This window comes from Rhinolophus sinicus, linkage group LG02 (assembly GCF_036562045.2).
Source record: "Rhinolophus sinicus isolate RSC01 linkage group LG02, ASM3656204v1, whole genome shotgun sequence".
Classification (NCBI taxonomy): domain Eukaryota; kingdom Metazoa; phylum Chordata; class Mammalia; order Chiroptera; family Rhinolophidae; genus Rhinolophus; species Rhinolophus sinicus.
Genome location: NC_133752.1, coordinates 1117830 through 1138337, shown reverse-complemented (window position 1 = coordinate 1138337; position 20508 = coordinate 1117830). Strand labels below are relative to the sequence as shown.

The 20508-nt window shown below is 44.5% G+C and overlaps 1 protein-coding gene across 1 annotated transcript in view; it reads left to right on the top strand.

Annotated features, from left to right (window-relative positions):
- Positions 1-20508, top strand: part of HAUS3 (HAUS augmin like complex subunit 3) — a 141624-nt gene that overhangs the window by 24648 nt on the left and 96468 nt on the right. Inside the window, exons 4-8 of the mRNA XM_074320283.1 lie at positions 3513-3592; positions 6019-6495; positions 9818-10014; positions 15534-15646; positions 18464-18621. Of these exons, the coding sequence (XP_074176384.1) occupies positions 3513-3592; positions 6019-6495; positions 9818-10014; positions 15534-15646; positions 18464-18621 (1025 nt within the window). The remainder of the gene's footprint in view (positions 1-3512; positions 3593-6018; positions 6496-9817; positions 10015-15533; positions 15647-18463; positions 18622-20508) is intronic.

Here is a 20508-nt window from a genome sequence, read left to right as displayed (position 1 = left end):
TAAATGGAGCCTCCTGCTCACCAGAGCTCACCTAGCTATCGCATCTGCTGAATGTCCAACCGTCTTACACAGACCACATGCTGCATCCCCAGTGGCACCATCCTTTGAGGAGAACAGTCACTTGGTGGCAGGTTGGCAACGCTGAACCCTTTGTGTCTCCAAAGGTTCAATGATAGATCTTGACTCGAGTGCACACGTGTTCCAGGCACAAGTTTGCAGGACCTCTGAGCTGTGTTAGGCTCACAGAGCATTTGAGCTGCTGACACAGAATCTGGCGTGGCATTGCACTGGATGTAGGGCCCCACCTCCCAGCAGGGGAGCTGTTGTGGGTGGGCCCATGATAGGGAGCCCACGGGTTCCCTCACGGCCGCACAGCCAGAAACGCCTGCCTAGCAGAGTGGTGGAATGGCCTGGGTGGCACAGATGAGGTGTCAGCTTGGGGATGACACCTGATGGGGATGGAGCAGTAGCCTCCAGGGTGCGGTGTTCACTGTACATCAGTGACCGTTACAGGGTGCAGTGCCCCCGTGTGCATCATTAGACATCTGGGAGCCACAGGGGGATGTGGGGGGCCCCCGCTTGCCATCCTCCCAGTTCCCCCACCCCTCTGGGTTCTGCAGGTTGTCCTGTGTCCTAGAGGGAGACCCACCAGGGGTGCAGGAAGAGTACTGTTCAGTCCCCTGTTGTGGTTGCTGCCTGGTCATGTCACGTTCCTTATGCGGAGAGACTGGCAGGCAAGGAATGTCATCTCTGTCCTGATCCGGGGAACCCCTGGGCATCAGAAATGGAGGCAGGGGAGCATACACTTGGCACCCAGGTGATGTGGTCACCACTCGGTCCCCTGTCCAAATATGGCACAGGCATCGGCTATGGCCCGAGAAGGGCTTGGAGACCAGAGCCTACCTTGTCAGGGATGAGGGTTTGGGCCATTCGATCAGGTAAGCTACCTAGATGGCAGAGGCACGCAGCCAGAGGGAGGGGCCTCACGATGGGGCGTGGAGGAGGGAGAAGAATGTCATTTGCATCTTGGAGACCACTTGCGGTGAGAGGGAGGTTGAGTTCATGCCATTACCTTTCCTTCTAAAAGTTTCCTCCGGGAAGCCCGGCAGCACCCTGATGGGGCCGCCCCGGAGTGTCTGTGCAGCGTGGCTGACACTCGGGCAGGCCTGCTGTGTGCACTGCATGCCAGGCGCCCCCGTGCCAGGCGCCTTGTACCATCACCCCAGTGGCTGGGAGCTTGCTGGTGAGTGCCTTGGCCGCAAAGAGCTGTGCACAAGGGCACACGCCTTTCCCAGGAGCAGCCAGTCCAGCAACTGGTTGGTGCTGGGAATACAGGCCCCGCGCCCTTGACCCAATGGGGCCCACTCTGCAGGGCCACACGAGCCCAGCACGGGCCTGGCAGTGACAGCATCTTGGCCCAGTCCTCCTTCCTTTCCCCCTGCAGACCTCGGTGCTAGGAGCACTACCGGGTAACCCTTCCCAGTGCAAACCTTCATCGCAGCCCCCCACCAGCCCTGTGTCAGTGTACGTGTGACGGGCTCATGTACATAAATCGGGAGATTGGTCACTGATTTCAAAACTGGAATCATGTTTTCCCAGGATTCTGTTTTGTCAAGTGCACCGACCCTCCTCTAAGTGATTCTTCTCAGTGGTTATGTGCTCAGAGTGGGTGTCACGTCATTCATCAGCTTCCCTCTTGACGTGTCTGCTTTGTCTTCAGACCTTTGCCATAAAGCATGTATTGCTATGAAATAGCCAAGAGTGAGGTTGTTTGGTTAGATGATTTATATATTTTATATGTTTTTATTGACACACACACAGCACATATGTCCTAAGTTTATAGCTCAGAATGTCGCAAACTGAACGCCTCTGTAACCTTCACCCATATCAAGAAACATCCGTGGCTCCCAAGGGCCCATCTTTGCTCCCTTTGGATCAGTCTGTCTCGTCCCAACCCTCAAGGGGAATGCATGTATTTTTAATTTTAATAAGTGTTGACAGTTTGCTCTCCAAAAAGATGATAACTACAGCAAGTCCTCAAGTAACATCATTTTGTTACAACTTTGATGAAATGGCCAAGGAACTTAACTCTTGTCTATAGCAATTAGCCTATGGGAAAATTGGTCTCGTTACGCGTCGTTTTACTTAAAGTCGCACAACACATTGATGACGTTAAGTGTTCATATTTTTACCAGCAGTAAATGAGACTGCCTCTTTCCCTCCACCTCCAATTATATTTAATTTCAATTTCCCTGACTACTAGTGAGATTGAGCATTATATTATATTTATTTGCTTTTTGGATTTGCTGTTTTATGTATTGCCTCTTCCTAGCTTTTGCTCATTTTTCTATTGAGTTGTTTGTCAATGTATAAGACTTGTTGGATAATACAGATAGCAACCCTTTGTTACCTTCGTCCCAAGAAGTTTTCCCAGTGTATTATTTTCTTTCAGAAGTGGTGCTAGTTGTACTATCCCTGTTTCTTAATCTGTCCTTTGCTACTTAATTGAAATACCATCTTTGTTGTATATTAAAGTCTCCTAGTCCTGACGTCAGTTTCTTGATTGTCTGTTCTGTTCTAGACATCTTTTCATCTATTCCTATTCCAATACCATGTGGATTTGATTACAGTGGCTTTATAGTATGTTCTCATAATCTGGCAAGGCAAGTCTTTTTATTTTTTTTTAACTTCCTTTCTTGTCTATTTTTAGACAGTTAACATTTGATATGTACTTTGGAATTATTTTTTTCTGTTAAAAGAGCCCTGTAAGGTCTGTAATTGAAACTGCATTTAGTTTATATTTGGAAGAATTAAACATTTTGTGCATATCCCAATGCTATATCTTTCCATTTGTATAGCTCTCGTTTCATGCCATTTCATAAGATTTTAAGTTTTCGTCATTGCATGCCCTGTGCCTTTCTTGTTACATTTATCCTAAGTGTACCTTTTTTCTCTTGTAAATGAAAGGTTATCCTGCACTTGAATTTCTTGGTTGTTACCGTTGCTGTGGAGGGAACATACATCACAGTGGTTCTGAGCACAGCCTCCTGAGTCAGCCTGCGCTGAACCCAGATTCTATTGCTTACTGTCCAGCCCAGGCTTATTAAAATTATAGCAGAATTTAAGTCAGAAGTTTACTTAATGATGTTTTACTGAATCTCTAATTGTTCCATTGCAGTATTATTCAGTTAGGGAATTTCCTCAAACCTTTAATACTTACAAGGTTTCTGTAAAATGTTGACCTTGGGTTTTCAGAATCAAGTATTCAAATGCAAACACCAGATAATCATTTTTAATAAACATCTCATGATTGCATAGATCTGTCTCCAATTAATTTGAAGATACTTTACACAAATGTTTATTACAGTGGTAATATGCATTTTGATTGTGAATTTTATTATGTCTCTTTAAGTAAGTAAATAGCATGATTGTAGAGGCTATTTTCAATGTTTAATTATAAAACTTCCAATGTTTCCTTAATGCCTCATGTTTCTTTTTTGTGTTTTTAAAAGCTGCAGAAATGGTAAACAAATCCAGTGTTAAGTATTCAGTGCTTCTTGAAGATGGGAAGAATCAGTCACAGGAAAAAAAGGTAAATCATTGCAAAGATGAGTAATTCTAAACAGATAACCTTCACTTATTCAATAGTACTTATTATCTGCCGTATGCCACTGTGGATACAGTGGTTTAAAAAAGAGAGTGGTGGAGTTCTTACTGTCCAGGAGCTTGGTTTAGTCTATCTGAGGGAAGAGGAGACAGAGCAGTACAATAGGGGCTGTACAGTCGGTGTGTTAGTACCATGACGGAGTCAGCTCTGAGTGCTTTACAAACAGTTGCTGTTTCAGTTGGCTTTGCCAGAGTGGTGGGACGTTTTTCTTTTCATTATGAAAATTGTACCTGAGTTGAGAACTACAGGATGATTAGAAGATGGTCAGCCTAAAGATCTCCACCTTTAGAGAGTAGGAAAAGGACTTTGAGAAAAATTTTCAGGCTAAGGAAAGAGAGCTTGGAACTTTGGGGTAGTGGAAATAAAGAGAAATTCCAGAAGAAAAGGGTGTAAAATTCACAGTGGATGAGTTACGTGTGGGGGCTTGAGGCGAGACATAGAAGAGGGCATATCACCAACTAGTGGAGGCTGTGTAGTGGTTAAGAGAATGGATGGTGAAGCAAACTGCCCGTGTTCAAATCCCCGTCCTACTTAATCTAGTTTAAACTCCCTGTAATAACAGAGGACCTGTCCCTGGGTTGATAGGGTGATTCTTTACCCCTGAAATGGAGGGAGAAACATCTTCAACAGAGAAAGGACTACACCACCCTTTGTAAGTGAGTGGAAATGATCTCTTTCCATGGTGTGTAGACGGTGCTTCTGGGGTCCCTCAGTAGAGGCCTTCAAACCTTTTTGGTCCTTTTCTCGCAAAAGAATCTTGAAAAGCCATGTACTTTGTGACATTTTTAAGTTTACATTTAAAATATCACAAATTTCGAAAGTTTCATAGGACGTGATTTCTGGTGTATTGATAATGTTGACATTTTATTATTTTATTTTCATTTATTTTTTATTTTTTTAAAGACCTTTTATTTATTTAAGTGTGTTTTTCCAGGACCCATCAGCTCCAAGTCAAGTAGTTGTTTCAATCTAGTTGTGGAGGGCGCAGCTCACAGTGGCCCATGTGGGGACTGAACAGGCAACCTTGTTGTTAAGAGCATCGCGCTCTAACCAACTGAGCTAACTGGCTGCCCCTGTTGACTTTTTAAAAGCCATTATATCATTATTTAGAATAGATCCACTAAAATCTAAATACGCACTATGCTTTGGCAACTTGGTACCCATCCTCATTTCTTTAAAAAATAACTTCAGCAAGATATTCTTCAACACTGAATTTTCATACTTTCCTTTTTCTCCAGGAATTCATTTTCTTGTTTATGCCTCCACAGAATTTTAAATGGAATAAAATGTTAGCTTAAAAGTCTTTTCTTGAAAACCATATTTCTCTGCAATAAAAATGAGTATAAATTAAAATTTTCTGTGACCCTATGACCAAGTGTTCAAACACTTTCTTTCAAAATTAAAGTACTATTAGTATACAGTTGTTCTACAGCATTAGTATATCATAACATCTGAAAAATAAACATTAAAAATAAAATTTTATTGTAAATGAATCCTGTAACGAAATGGATAGACATGATATTTCCCCCTCAGTTAGTCTGTGAATCTATGAATGAATATTGCATATTATTAGATTGACACAGAAAGTAGAATGTTGCTGAGCCATATTTTAAAAAAATTTTTTAGTAGATAGATTACCATATCAAATCGTCATGGTGATTTCGTTTTCTCTATAAATGGCCTTTACCCTGTTTCCCCGAAAATATGACCTAGCCGGACCATCAGCTCTAATGCATCTTTTGTAGCAAAAATTAATACAAGACCTGGTATTATATTACATTATACCCAGTCTTAAAGTAAAATAAGACCCAGTATGTTATGTTATGTTAGATTACATTACATTACATTACATTACATTATATTATATTAAGACCCAGTCTTATATTACATTAAAATAAGACCGGGTCTTATATTAATTTTTGCTCCGAAAGACGCATTAGAGCTGATGGTCCAGCTAGGTCTTACGTTTTTGGGGAAACACGGTACTTGGAAGTGGTCAGTTACTAGCCTTCACTCTTCTGCACACGCCCAACTTACTCCCATCCATGCCATCTCTCGACGTGACGTGACGATTCCAGTGCGGGATGGGGTTGAGGACTTTGTGAACTCCTGCCTGTTCCAGCCCACAAGTCACATGTGCACGCCTGCCTGGGTTCAGAAAAGCCACTGCTCTAGAAGACACTGTATAATTTCATTAGAAAGTAGGATCTAGATAACATGAAGCTGTGTTCCCACTTTACTTTAGATGAGTTTTATTGCAAATTAGCTGGGTTTATAGATCTGTCTAATGAATCCATGTGGTAATGAAATACTTTCTTTTTTGATAGAATCTTAATTCTTTTACAAACCAGGCATCAAGAGCTCCCAGCAAACTCTCTCCTCGGTCCTCCAGTATCACACTCACAGATCAGCTGTCTGCGGGCCCAAAACAGAAGAGCATCAGCTTGGTGGCTCCTTCGAGGTGTCTAATTCCACAGTGTAACCAGGAGGCTTCAGTTCTACAGAAAACAGAATGCAAAAGAAAACATTTTCTAGAAAAACATTTAAATAATGAAACTAAAGAAAGCATGAACTTGAAAAGAAAACATGTCACATGTAATAATTCATTAGCGAAAACAAGTAAACATGTGGCATTGGAAGGAGATGCTGATGAGGTTGAAGTGTCCCTGAATCCCGGAAACTCAAGAGCATTCAAAAACCATTTCTGTGATATTAGGTATTTGGATGATTTGGAGAAAAGGCAGCTGATTGAAATGCTCCAACAGGCAGTCGCCCTGGTGGTAACTCTGATGTACAAGGATGGGTCAACCCAGTTGAGAGCTGACCAGGTCAGCAAATGGTGGTGTGTATGTGTGTGTGTTTGTTTTGGCGCCATAAAAGAAACCCATTTTCGTAGTGTTTGATCTTAACAGGAGAGCTAGAAAGAAGTTTTAAGCCTTCCCTTCTCCCCTAATGGTAGATGATTGGTAATATACTTCTCATCTGCTTTTTAAGAAACTGCCAAAATGTTTTCCAGAGTGGTCGTACCATTTTGTATTTCCCCAGCCATATACGAGGGTTCCAGAATCACCACCTCCTTGCCTATTCTTGTTGTCTGTCTTTTTGATTTGAGCTGTTCTAGTAGGTGTGAAGTGGTATTTCATCATGGTTTTAGATTGCATTTCCCTAATAAATAATGACATTGAGCATCTTCTCGTGTGCTTATTGACTATTTGTATATCTTCTTAGGTGAAATGTCTGTTCACATCTCTTGCTCATTTTTTAATGGATTATTTGTGTTTTATTTTGGATCTGTAAGGGTTCTTTATATATTCTGATACAAGTTTGTTGATTGGCAATTTTTCAAATGTGTGGCTTGTGGGGTTTTCCTTGTGTTTTTTTTGGTTTGTTTTCGATTTCTTGATGGTATCTTTTGAGGCAAAAAAATGTTTAATTTGATGAACTTCAGTGTATCAGTTTTTTTCTTTTTTTAAAAGTACGTTTGCTATTTATTTATTTTATTATCAATTTCCGGTGTAGAAAACAATGTAATAGTTAGACATTTATACCACTCACAAAGTGATAACCCCCCTCCTCCAATCTACTAATCTGCTACCCCTCTGATATCACATATAGCCATTACATTTCCGCTGTCCCTATTCCTTATGCTGTACTCCACTTCTTGTGACTATATATGTGTGTGTGGGTGTATATATATGTATGTATGTATGTACATATATATATATATATATATATATACATATAATTGTAGTTGACATTCATCATTATTCAGCTTCAGGTGTACAGCGCAATGACCAGGCATCTCCACTGTCCCTGAAGTGGTCTCCCTAATAAGACAACTGTCCATTGGATACCCTACAAAATCTTTACATCATCATTGATTACATTCCCCAAACTGACTTTCGTAGCCCCATGGCAATCTTGTGGTTACTGACTGTGCTTTCTAATCCCCTCACCTTCTCCCTTGTCCCCACCCGCTCCCATCTAGCAACCCTCAGCTTTTCCTCTATGTCTCTGAGACTGTTTCTGATTAGTTTGTTCACTTATTCTATTCTTTAGATTCCACATATAAGTGAGATCATATGGTATTTGTCTTTCTCCGTCTGACTTATTTCACTTAGCATAATGTTCTCTATGCCCATCCATATCTTTGCAGATAGTAAGAGTTCATTCTTCTTTATGGCCGAGTAATAAGTAATACTGTATTACATGAATGTACCACAGTTTCTTGATCCAGTCGTCCACCGATGGGCATTTCGGTTGTTTCGATGTCTTGGCTATTGTGACTAGTGCTGCAATAAACAGGGGAGCATAAATTTTTTTGAATTAGTGTTTGGGATTTCTCCGGATAGATACCTAGGAGTGGAATTGCTGGATCATAAGGTAGTTCCATTTCCAGTTTTTTGAGATACCTCCATACTGATTCTCATAGTGGCTGCACCCATCTGCAATCTCACCAGCAGTGCACAAGGGATCGCTTTTCTCCATATCCTCGCCAGCACTTGTTGTTTGTTGATTTATTAATGATAGCCATTCTGACTGGTGTGAGGTGGTATCTCATTGTGGTTTTTAGTTTTTTTCTCTTATTACCTGTGCTTTTGTTGCTTTATATAAGAATGCTCTGCTTATTTCAGGTCATGAAGATTTACTCCTGTTTTCTCCTATGAGTTTATAGTTTTAGCTCTTTCATTTAAATCTGTGATCTATTTTGAGTTAGTTTTGGGGTATGGTATGAGAGAGACATAAATCCACCCTTTTGTATGTGGATATCTAATCTTCCCAACACTATTTGTTGAAAAGACTCTTCTTTCCCCATTGAATTTTCCTGACACTTTTATTGAAAATCATTTGACAATAAACATAAGGATTTCTTTACGGTCATTCAGTTCTTTCCATTGATGTGTATCTTTATGCCAGTGCCACTGTCTTGATTACTTTAGCTCTGTCGTAAGTTTTGAAATCAGGAAGTGTGAGTCTTTCAATTTTCTTTTTCAAGATTGTATAGGGTATTCTGTTTCCTTTAATATAAATTTTAGGAACAGTTTGTCAATTTCTGCAAACATCCAGATGGGATTTTGATACAAGTTGTGTTGACTCTATAGATTAATTTTGGGAGTTTTGCCATCTTAACAGTATCCATGAACAAGGAGTGTCCTTTCATCTATTTAAAACTTCAATTTCTTTTAGCAATGTTTTGTAGTTTTCAGTGTAGTATACAAATCTTGCTTTACCTTTGATTTTTGAAAGACATTTTTGCCGGCTAAAGAATTATAAGTTGATAGTTTTTTTCTTTCAGTAGCCTAAAGATGTTTTGCCACTGTCTTCTAACTTGTTTTATTTCCCACAAGAAATCTCCTATGATCCTTATCTTTGTTTCTTTCTAGGTAACGTGTTTCCCCTTCTGGTTCTCTTAAGGTTTTCTCTTATCACTGGTTTTAAGCAGTTTGCTTATGATGTGACTTGTAGTTTTCTTCAAGTTTCTTGTACTTGGGGTTTGTTGATCTTCTTGGTTCTATAGAATCACTTAGTAGAACCGGTACTCCTATTTTAATTTCTGTTGTCCTTGAGCATGGTGTGTCTGTCTGTTAGGTCTTCTTCGGTTTCTTTCACCAATAATTGTAGTTTTCAGCATACAGATCTTGTATATGTTTTGTTGATTTCTAAGTATTTCGTTTTTGGAATAGTCATCACAAAATGGTAATTTATTTTTTAACCCACTACATTCTTACATGTTTACTGCTAGTGTACACAATTGATTTTAGTGTTTTGATCTTATATCCTGCAATCTTGCTAAGTTTTTTGTTTTGTTTTGTTTTGGTATATTCCTTTGGGTTTCTACACAGACATTTGTGTCATCTGCTAATAGGGACAGTATAACTTTTCCTTTCTGATTTATATGCCTTTCATTGTGTGTGTGTGTGTTGTATTGCACTGGCTAAGACTTCTGTTATGACGTCAAGTAGGAAGGAGACTGGTTTTGGAGAGTAAGATCATGGGTTTGGCTTTTGGCCTTGATTGTCACTCAAAGAGCTGTTCATTTACAAATTTAATTTGTCCTTTTATCTCTTCTTACGTATGAAACATGGCATACCTGTCTCGAATAAATGCACTGTCTGCGTTTACTATTGAAACTTCACTGTGTATTTCCAGGCCCGGGTGTCCTCTGTGAAAGGCATTGTGATGCGGCTGCAGAGCCCCCCGGAAGGAGGCTGTGGTCCTCTGGGTGCCTCAGGATCTGGTGGTGTCCTGGAGGAAGGCTCCACCCCCCACAGCCTCTGTGTCTACATAGAAACACAGCACTCTTCTATCTGGGGCCAAGAACAAGAGGCACATCATCGGTTTGCCAGGTACGAAGTCTTCACGCTTGACCTCAACTCCTACTTACATGCCTGCATTATCCCAATTTAAAGTTTCCCAAGCTCCAGTTTTAGTTATTTAAACTTTTAGAAATTTCCTACTGGCACATGATAATAAAATGGATGTAAACGACAGAAACCTCTACAAACACGGGTCTTCTCTGCCCCAGAGAGCTTTGGAATGGAGGTTCCACCCTCCTGTGGGAACCTGCTCCTGGATTTGAATCAACATCTCAATGAGAAAAGCACTGTCCCCAGGCCTGAAAACCCACTGTCACTGCCAGAGCTCCAGCTGATTTCCTCATCACACTTGTTCACTCAATCACAACATTAGAAAGTAGGTCATCTCGCCTTCAGTAAGTTGTCCTCAATGCCACCAACAGGTTGCTGATGTCCAGGTTTCATTCCATGGAAACAGACATGTCTCACTTGGACCTGCCCTCGCAGGATCTGAGAATTGCAGCACAGGCTGGGCGGCTTCTCTGGCCCCTTCTCAACCCTAGAAAGTTGTGTTGCTGGCTGCAGCCTGGGCCCCTCATCCCTGTTTGCTGGTGGTGTCAGCCAACTGGGACTTCTGCCTTGTAGGGGCATCCACTTCGTGTCTGTCCAGCCCTCTGAGTTCAGGGTCAGTTAGTTGTCCCGAGGGAACTCTGAAGCTGCTGCCCTGAAGGGGCGTTCAAGGGGGCTCAGGATGAGAAGGTGGGGCCGGTACTGGCCCTTCCTGTCCAAGCTCTCGCTGGCCCTGGGTGAGTTGTAGGTCATTGCTGTGTGGGTTACAGCCTATTGATAGTGAGCTGTCTCAGCTAGGCGTGCCTGAGGCGTTTGCCTGGGCCTGTGGTACTCGGGGGATCCCCCACAGACATCTCCACACGGGGGCCAAAACATGGCTGGACCGGCCCTTGTGGTTCTTACTTTAATCTCTGGACGCACTCCAGCAACAGCTATCAGGGAACTTTAAGGAACAATATTTATTATTCATAGGTTCTGGGGGGTACATGCCCTGCCCTAGGGCCACACAGCGAGGTTTGGGGGTTGAGGGAAGAGAGAAAGCCCAGGCCTGGGACTTTATTATGGTCTAGTGTGGGGGGGGTCTGGGGTTTCGAGGGTTCAGTTTTTATTGGCTAATTTAAAGCATGAGAGTGGGAATTAGGGAACGGGAAGGCAAAAGCAGGGTCACTCAAGTGGTCAGTTGCCTAGGTTACCTAGGACTCTCTGAAAGAGTGATCTTCGTGGGTAAGGGCAGCCCAGATCCATACGTGGTTGGTTCACTAGTAGCTGTGTCATGCAGCTAGCAACATGTCTATTCAAGATGGACGTCTTTTGAAATGGAGACCATAGCAATCAAAATTTAACACCAGGCACTTACACTACATTACTTACAGTAATTTTTTGGTGAGAATGGGACAGCGACAAATGCAGCACTCAGCTCCCCAGAAAACCCATAACCTTTTTGCACAATTTTCTTTTACAAGAGCAGTTAGGCAGGTGTCTTCTATGGAAGACCCCTGTGAGAATGAGCCCTGGTACTTGGCTGGCCTCTCCTGGATCTGGATTTAGATATCCTGCTCGACACTCTCCCTCCACATGGCCATCTCATAGTCACTTCAGCCTTAACACGTACAAAACTGACCTCCCGTCCTCCCTGAAACCTGCCTCCTCCCGCGACGTCATCTTAGTGGCAGCATTAGCCCTCCACAAGCTCAGGCCAGAGGCTTGGCATTGTCTTTACTGTCTCTCTCCTCTTCCTACGCTGCATCCAAACTCAGTGACTCCTGCTGGCTCTGCCTTAGGGCATAGTGAGCCTCTGACCTCTGCTGTTGCCACTCTGGAGGCTGTTACCTCCTGCCTGAGTCGTGATAAGGCCTTGCAGACAGGCCTGCCGCCTCCACCTGCCCTTCCAGTCTGTTTTCAGCCCAGCACCCAGACAGGTCCTGTTCCAACACAGAGCAGGTCCCCACTGCCCTGCTCCAAACCCTCGGCCAGCTCCTGCTTTGCTCCCACGAAAAGCCAGAGTTCCTTCCACGGCCCTTCCAGTCTGAGGGCCGCCCGCCACCGTCGTGGGCCTCGCCGCCTCTCCCCGCTCTTGCTGCGCTGCAGCCTGCTGGCTGTTCCCAAAAGGACGTGGGAGCCTCTGCCCCTGGCCTCGTGCCAGCTACTCCCTCGCCTGCAGCGTCCTCCCAGCTAGCTGCACGATTGGCTACCTCATTCCTTTATGTCTTTTTAAACAAAGAAAGCAAATTCTGCAGACAGAAAAGAAGAAAGAGAAGTGTACGGAGCCCATGTCCACAGCCACCCAGACCAAACAGTTACCCAAATGGGCAAGGGAGGGGCTGGGGTTAGGGAAACTCTTGGCCACGTCATTGTACCTCACGCGTCTTGGGCGCAGCTCTAGGAACCATGGGCACAATGCCATCTCACACTTTAATACCCAGTCCGAATGCAAAGTTACCTGATTGTTTCAAAAATGTCCTTCTACACTTGATTTATGGGGGTCAGGACCAACATGGTCCGTATGTGACACTTGGAGGTCACACTTCTTCCAGCTCTTCTATTGAGAGCCTCCTCTGACCCTCACCCGTCTTGCAGAAGGGCAGAAGGGCCCCTGCCCTGGATTTGCCTGTTCCTTCGTTGTGCGGTTCTTTAACTTCTGCTTTCCTCTGTCTTTTCTGTAACCTGGAGTTTAGTTCTTCATGGCTGACCGTTCAGGTCCCGCTTACTTCACGAGAACACTTCTCCCGCTGGTGCTGTGCGCTTCCCACCCCACGTGGGCTGCAGTTGGTGGTCAGATTTAGCAAATAAAAATGCAGGACAGGAAATTCACATTTCAGATAAACAACTAATTTTGTAGTATTAGTATGTCCCAAATATTGTCTGGTACATTCTTACATTAGAGGAATACATCTCAGAAATATTTTTATACTTTTTCAGATAAAAATTACTGTTTTTTTGAACTTCAAGTGTAACTTGGTGTCCTGTATTACATCTGGCTACCGTCGTGATGCAATTGTGTTGTCCCAGTGTCCGTCCGAGAAGCTGAGACAGAGAGGTGGGCCAGACGGTGTCAGCATGAAAGCTCCACTGTCAACTCCCCACCAAACTGTCCCATAGTGGTTTTGTCTGCTGGTGAGGGTCATCAGCATCACTTTCTAGTTCTGGCTGGAAGAGGGTGGTTTTCTGACTACCATTTCTCCCCATTTATTGGCTACATTTTTCTGTAGACAGCTTTGCTTCATCAGCTAGACTTTTTGCTCACTTCCTTCTTCGTCTTTACTCAAGTGTTCCCCTATCTCGAGGCCTTCCCTGCCCACCCTGTATGAACAGGACCCACAGCCCAGTATCCAGTGTTCCCTGTCTCCCTCCCCTTCTTCAGAGCTCTCTAAACTACTACCTATATCATGCATGTACCTTGCCTTTTTGTTTGTTTACTGTGTTTTGTTTAATCTGAAGGCGGGTATTTTTATATTTTGTTCATTTTTGTCTCTCCAAGCCAAGAAAATGCCACAGAGCATTGCTTAATAAATATTAATCAATACATATTATTACTCATTGAATGAGGATTGAGGATTCAGTTTTATCAGTTCCACGACAATTACGTAAGACGTTGCCTCAAGTGCCGTCCAGTTGGAAGTAATAATCCCAGTGCTATGATAGTTAACTTTAGATTAGCAATGAATTTAAATGTTTTGCACAAAACGTATTTAATATCATTAATTAAACACCTGTGCAAGGTCTTTCCACATACGTGTTCTCTCTTCATCTTAGTACTAACTGTATATGTGAGGTCTTCTCTTTCCATCTTAGAGATGAGGAAACTGACTAAAAAGGTCGTCAGAGGTCAGTCTTGAGATTTCAACTAAAGGCTCCTTTTCTTAAACTCAGGTCAAACTTTTTTATATCAGAGTTGCCTTTTAGTTTTGCACATGTGACACGATTGACTTGCATAACTGACAAAACACACTGTGTTTTAGCACTTTGCCTTTTAAGACCTTCTTTCAGTTGTCTTATTAAGATAGAAACCAACCACCTTGCATCTTTACTAGTGGGAAATGCTGTAGTTATGAGGTGACCTTGGGAAGGACTTCCGGGAGGCCAGCGCGCAAGTGCTTCAGAGTGAAAGGAAGCCCCAGGGGTCCCCATTCCCCTCCCCTGTAAGCTCTCACCCTCTTTTTGCCTCTCTCCCCCTATCCACCCCGCCTCTCCTGTTCATGCCCTTCTCCTGTTCACCCCCGTCTCCTCCGTCTCCTCCTGTTCACCCTTCCCAAGTCCAGTGGAGCTGAGGCCTTAAGCTGTGAGGTTGGCACTTTGCTGTCCTGCCATCCTGGCCTCCCTCTGCAAGAGAAACCAAGGTGAAATCACACAAGAAAATGCAAAAAGCCTAAAAATTGGCTTTTTTTTTTTTAAAGGATTACAATGCCATTCTCAAACTTAAATTGAATACCCAGGCCAAGTTTGAAGTTCCATGTCTCTGAAGCAAGCCAAGCAAAATCTAACTACGTAACTTAGGCTGCAGAGCGTATCGGCTTCTGGTTCTTTCCTTCCTCAGCCTATCCAAAGACCTCTAGGAAATATCAGTACGCAGCCACTATGAAGGGGGATTTGTGGCCTGGGCCCTGGCCCACCAAGATTGGGGCTCAGACCTCAGCTTGCCCCTTCCCAGTTGTGTACTGGGGAAATTCTTTCACCTCTCTGAGCCGCCGTTTCCTTATCTGTAAAGTGGGTCTAGTGCCTGCCTAAGGGGACTCAGGTGAGGTTTTAATGCCACAATCCTTGTGAAGTGTGTAGCTTGGTACCTGCACATGGAAGTGCTCAATAAGTGTGAACTTAGGGGATCCCACATTCACAGAGCTCATGATGTACTGGGGAGAGCAAGGTTTCAGGGCCAGGTATAGCGAGTGCTGTCGAGCGGTGGCAGATGTGTGGCAGGGTAGAGAGGGACATGGGACAAGGCCAGCTCCCTGCCTGAGGAATCAGGTCCTTGAGCAGGTTGCAGTAATTGTGGGAGGAGGAGTCTAGGCGAGCATACAGCGTGTGCAGGGGCTCCGGACCGTTGGACTGTGAGAGGACGTGGCACAGTCTGGTGATGGGGAAGAGTTCAGCGGGAGCAATGGGATGTGTGGAGGGCGTGCCGGGAGCTCGGGCAGAGAGCCATGCTGCGGCCTGCGGCCTGGGGCCAGCTGGTAGAGGCCAGAGTGTGCGTGCTGCTCAGGAACTGGGGTCTCAGTCTACATAACGGGGCTTTACCCAGGGATTGGCTCTGAACAGCTGGGTGACCTGGGCGCCATTACTTAGTCATTCTGTGTCTCAGCTTCCTCACCTGTAAAATGCAAGTAGTAAGTAATACCTACCTCATAGGATTTTGAGTTAATGTATGTACATCTCATAGAAGAAGAATGTCTGCAACGTAGTACTGTATAGCTGATAACTGTTAGTGGAGGAGTAGTAATATTTTTTCAAAGGTCAAAAGCTCTAATTTAGATGCCTGAATCAGTGAATTTCTTTTCACCTTCTAGGAACGTGCTGTTTCATACACTGAAATGTAAACGTCCCATTATTTGTTTTAATGCTAAAGATTTTGTGAGAACGGTGCTGCAGTTTTTTGGTGATGATGGCTGTTGGAAGCACGGTGAGTTATAGCTGGTGGATCAGAGTGCAAGCGGCCCAGGGTTTGGACCAGTGTCTGAGGCAGGAACAGTCTTGTGGGGCTGAGCCCTTAGTCTGCGGGGTCTGCACCAACTCAGTCAGAACTGAACTGAGCTGTTAGATCCTTGGCTGGTGTCTCCAGAGGACTGGAGACGTGTGATACGGAAACCCGCACATCTGCTGTCAGAGGTGGTGTCAGAAAACACAACAGAACACCCATCACCCAAGTGTAACAGTTATCAACTCTGGCCAGTATCCCTTCCTCTGTAACTCCCCACATATAGAATAACCCCTGACCCCCGGTTATTCTGTAGTAAATCCCCAGCATCGTATGCTTAGGTTGTCAATATTTCAGTTATATGACTAAAATACGAGGATTTCGTTTTTAAGATGATCCTGTTGTCATCACCTACTTTCCAAATTAGCAATGATTTTTAATATGATTAAACTGTCAATATTAAAACATCCAGTCAGTGTTGGCACTTCCACAGCTGCCTTTAAATATTTTGTTTGTTCTTACAGTTTGAATTGAGAGCCACACCTGGGACTTTCTTCAGTCTCTTGTAATCTCTATAGTCTCACCGTCTGTTTTATGCCCTTGCACTTGTTTTGTCATTGTTGATGGAACCAGGTCTCTTGTCCTGTGGGCTTTCCCACAGTCTCGAGTTTGTGATCATATCCCTTCTCACCATTTTACATGTTCTCTCTCTTCTGTTTCTTGTAAATTGGCAGCTACTGTGTTTCCCCGAAAATAAGACCTGGCCGGACCATCAGCTCTAATGCGCCTTTTGGAGTAAAAGTTAATATGAGACCTGGTCTTATTTTACTATAATATAAGACCGGGTATAATATATAATATAATATAATGCAATGTAATGTAATATAATGTAATATAATATAAAAGATTGGGTCTTATATTAATTTTTGCTCCAAAAGACGCATTAGAGCTGATGGTCCAGCGAGGTCTTATTTTCGGGGAAACATGGTAGGCCCAGAGGCTTGATCAGATGCAGGCTGGAATTCGGAGGGCAGTACTACTTCATGGCCCTGACCCTCGCCCTGACCCTGGCCCTGACACTAAGTCGTGTTGTGTCCTTCTGTCAGGAGATATGTAATGTCTGCTTGTTTACCTTTTTTGTGATGTTTGAAGCCCGATGTCTTAAGTTGAATCTTCTTGTCTATCTTTCATATTTAGCACTTTATCTAAAAATGTCTTTTCAGTCTTTTCACTTCGTTTTTAGTACAAATATTTTTCTTTTCCATCCTCTTTTTTACTTAAGGCACTGTCTATTGCATTTATTAGCTTTTGTGTATTACCAATTTTATTTTTATTTCTGAATTTTTTTTGTTTTATTTTCCTCTCCTGAGTTCTTTGTTTAGTTTTTCTTTTTCTAAGTCACCTAATTTCTAAGTATTTCTAATTCTGACTTATTTATTTTTCTTAGACTTTATTGTTTTCTTAGCTCATTTTCAATCTGTTTTGCTGGCATTTCTGTGTCAACCACAGGCATTTTCTCCCCAGTGAGGGGTTTGTCCTGGCAGGCTTCAGCTTATTAGTTATAAGAGTTTATAGAGACCAACCCCCAGACCATCCTAGTACTGCCAAACTTTCCCCAAGGATTTTAAAAAACATATGTTGATAAGAACCCTTAATTTTGGAGCATTGCAGCTTTGAAAAGGCGAGTAAATGAAATAATGCTCCTGGGTCACTTGGCATCAGCAGACGCTGTAAAGTTACGCATAGCTGGCTTGGTGGCTCGCAGCCAGAATGACTGCAGACTTCTCACCCACAGTCCCAAATCTGCCAACATAAGAGACTTCCCAGGTAGCAAACAAAAACGTCATGCTATTGGCTGCTTGGGTAAATATAAATCCCTTCGACTAGTGTGATTTAAAGATGCCAGAAAATATATGTTCAGTGTGATGTTATCTAAGCCTACAGTTTGTTGAAAGACAATCTCCTTATTTTTCTATAGACAATTAAAATGTTAAAAGAACTTGAAAAAGCAATCACTTAGGATTCGGGTTTATTTCTTAATTTATATTATAAACTATACAATCCTTTATAATCTCCCCGCCCCGTGTCTAAAATACACTGGTACTAAAATTTACCTGTTAGGAATATCATTTTCACTTTTTAAGAAGCACCTTCACACGTGTCTCACAGATGCACACAGTACTCTTCTCCTAGTTTTCATGAGAAAACTAACACTTAGGGGGGAAGTGACCGCCCGGGCTCACGGGGCTGTCTCACCACGGTTCTTTGTGCATCCCGTCTAATTCTGTCACAGGATGTCCTCGCACAGGACCCAGTGACGAGGATGCTATGCGCTCAGACAGCCCCTCATCGCTCTGCCTTCTGCTCAGGAGACTTGGGTTCCCAAACACATGTGTGGTGCAGCTCAGCAATGGCCTGGGAAGGCAGCCCGTTGAGAGGCTGGAGGAGGGGACCACCTGGAAAGGGAGCCGGAAGGGGAAGAGCTGCCTGGGGCAGTGAGAGGCTGGGGAGCAGGGAGAGAAAGGAGGCAAGAAGTGTGCTGAGGATTCTGACCTCAACATTTCAAGAGCCACATTCCAAGTTAGTGGGGAGTCTGACCCCCTCATGGCTGTGTGGGTTCTGGGTTGTCCCTTCCGCTTTCCAAGGCTTCGAATTCTCTGCTACTGACAGTGTCACTTTGGTCCCTAGCTCTGTAATGTGAGGGGATGGTGGCACTGTGGTTGTTCGTATGAGTTGAGAACCTTGTAAACACAGGGAAAGTGACTCATTTTCTTTACAATGACTCCGTGAACTCTTCTTCAGTTGCTGGTTTTGTAGCACTGGATCCCAGAATCGCTGCCTGGCTGATAGATCCTAGTGACGCTGCACCCTCTTTTGGAGATTTAGTGGCAAAATACTCTGAAAACCCCATCACTGTTAATGTGAGCACCACATATGGAAATTCCTCAGGAAACGTTGTGGTGAGTTGTTCTAAGATATCAAACATTTCTACAACCTAACTTTTCTCTAGAAACTCCTTCTGCTTCACAGACCGTCTAATAGTGAAAACATCACTGGCATTCATTTTTGCTTGTTCAGCCCAAATGCTTTTACCCTGGCATTTCTGGTGGAGGACATGAAGAAGGATGGGCGATTTCTAGTCCTTCGAGAAACTTCCTGGGAAACTCCACTCACAGTGTGTCCTTCTAAATGGACCCAGCTACGTGAGCAGAGAGCTGCTTGGTTATATATTCTCAGGGCTTGTGATGCCACTTCTCCGTCCACATTCCCCTAACAGGGAGGGGCACCCCTTGTTAGGAACCACTTTCTGGAGAATAAGGGAGTTTGCAGCTCAGGAGCCCTCTCTGGAGCCCAGCAGAAGGGAAACAAGACATGGCTGGCCCCACAGTGGGCATCCCAGTGGGCACAGTCGGGCCACAGTGTGGTCAGGCCTCTGTGATGTAAATTAACAGCTGCACGTTAAAAGCAGAAAAACATGCTGAGAGCTGCGGGAGCAGGAGTGGTGGTGGGGGGGGACCGAGGGAGCGAAGCCGGTGGCAACGTGAGCCCGTGAGCCGGCCCTGCCTGCTGGGCACCGAGCTGGGGATGTCAGCCTGTGCCCTTCATCCCCCAGACCGTCTGTGTCAGACAGGGGCTGGGAGTTGAAAACACAGAAGCTCATGTCCCTTAATTTAGGAGATTTGTCAGAAGAATATAGGCTGGTTCCAGGGTCAGAGGAAAGCAGAACTAGGCCTCGGGAAGAGAGGAGCCAGGGAGCAGGACACAGGCCCGGGGCCAGCAGTGAGCCACGACCTTTATATCGTGTGTCACTTGTGTCACTGTGTCCCATGTTTGCACTTGGAGGGGAAGGTGAGACATGCCATTAGCAGTCCTACCCGGATCGCATGCTGTCTGCAAACAGAGCTGAGTTCTTACTACTGAAAGAAGGAGTTGTCCACCTCAGTATTCTCAGTCCCCCTTCACAAGTGAGAAAACCGAGGTGCAGAAAGGTCAACCTAACGCACCTGGCCCATGGTCAAATAGAGGCCATGGTTCAAAGTTTGGATTTCTGACCGAAAGTCTAGTTTCTTCCTAGCATAATGGGTATGAGTTAGGGGTGGGTGCGACTAAGGAACAAAGCACCAGCTTAGAGGGCGGGCCTGCTCACGGACGGGTGGGGCAGCGCTTCCAGTGCTGTGGGCCTCTTCCACTCAGCCACGTCCTGCCCCCCACGTGCTCTCGATGGCTCCACCAGCAGCTTCCCCCAAGGCCCTGTCATGCGGGGCGGCCTGCGGGATCTCTGCTCCCACTCCCCACACAAGAACGCAGGATATGGTGAGGCCAAAAAGGAACACCCACGGAGCCATAGGTAGGGGAGTCATACCACTATACTCTCACTGGAGGCTGGATCCACACTGTCCGCAAACCGCCATCCACGCTTGCCAGCCCAGCCGCCATCTTCTTGCTAGCCCCCATTTTTTTCTCTCTTCTCTGCTAGCGTAGCCACAGCAGTTATATTAGTGGCCAATGGCTCACTGGTTACAGCTGACGGCCAACTAGCCACAGCTGATGGCCATGCAATCACAGTTGATGACCATTTACTACCTGAGCCAGCACCTGTCTATGTGAGGCCGAGAGCCTGGAAACTGCTTTTTGGGGTTCTGTCCCCACAGCCCTCATCCACATTCAGGTAGAAGAGATGCAGCCTCGGAGAACCTTCCCCTGTATCTTATGTGTGGGGACAGAGTCCCAGAGAGCAGTTTCCAGGCTCTCAGCCTCATGTGGAAAGGTGCTGGCTCAGGTAGTAGATGGCCGTCAGCTGTGACTAGTTGGCCATCAGCTGTTACCGGTCAGCCATTAGCGACTGA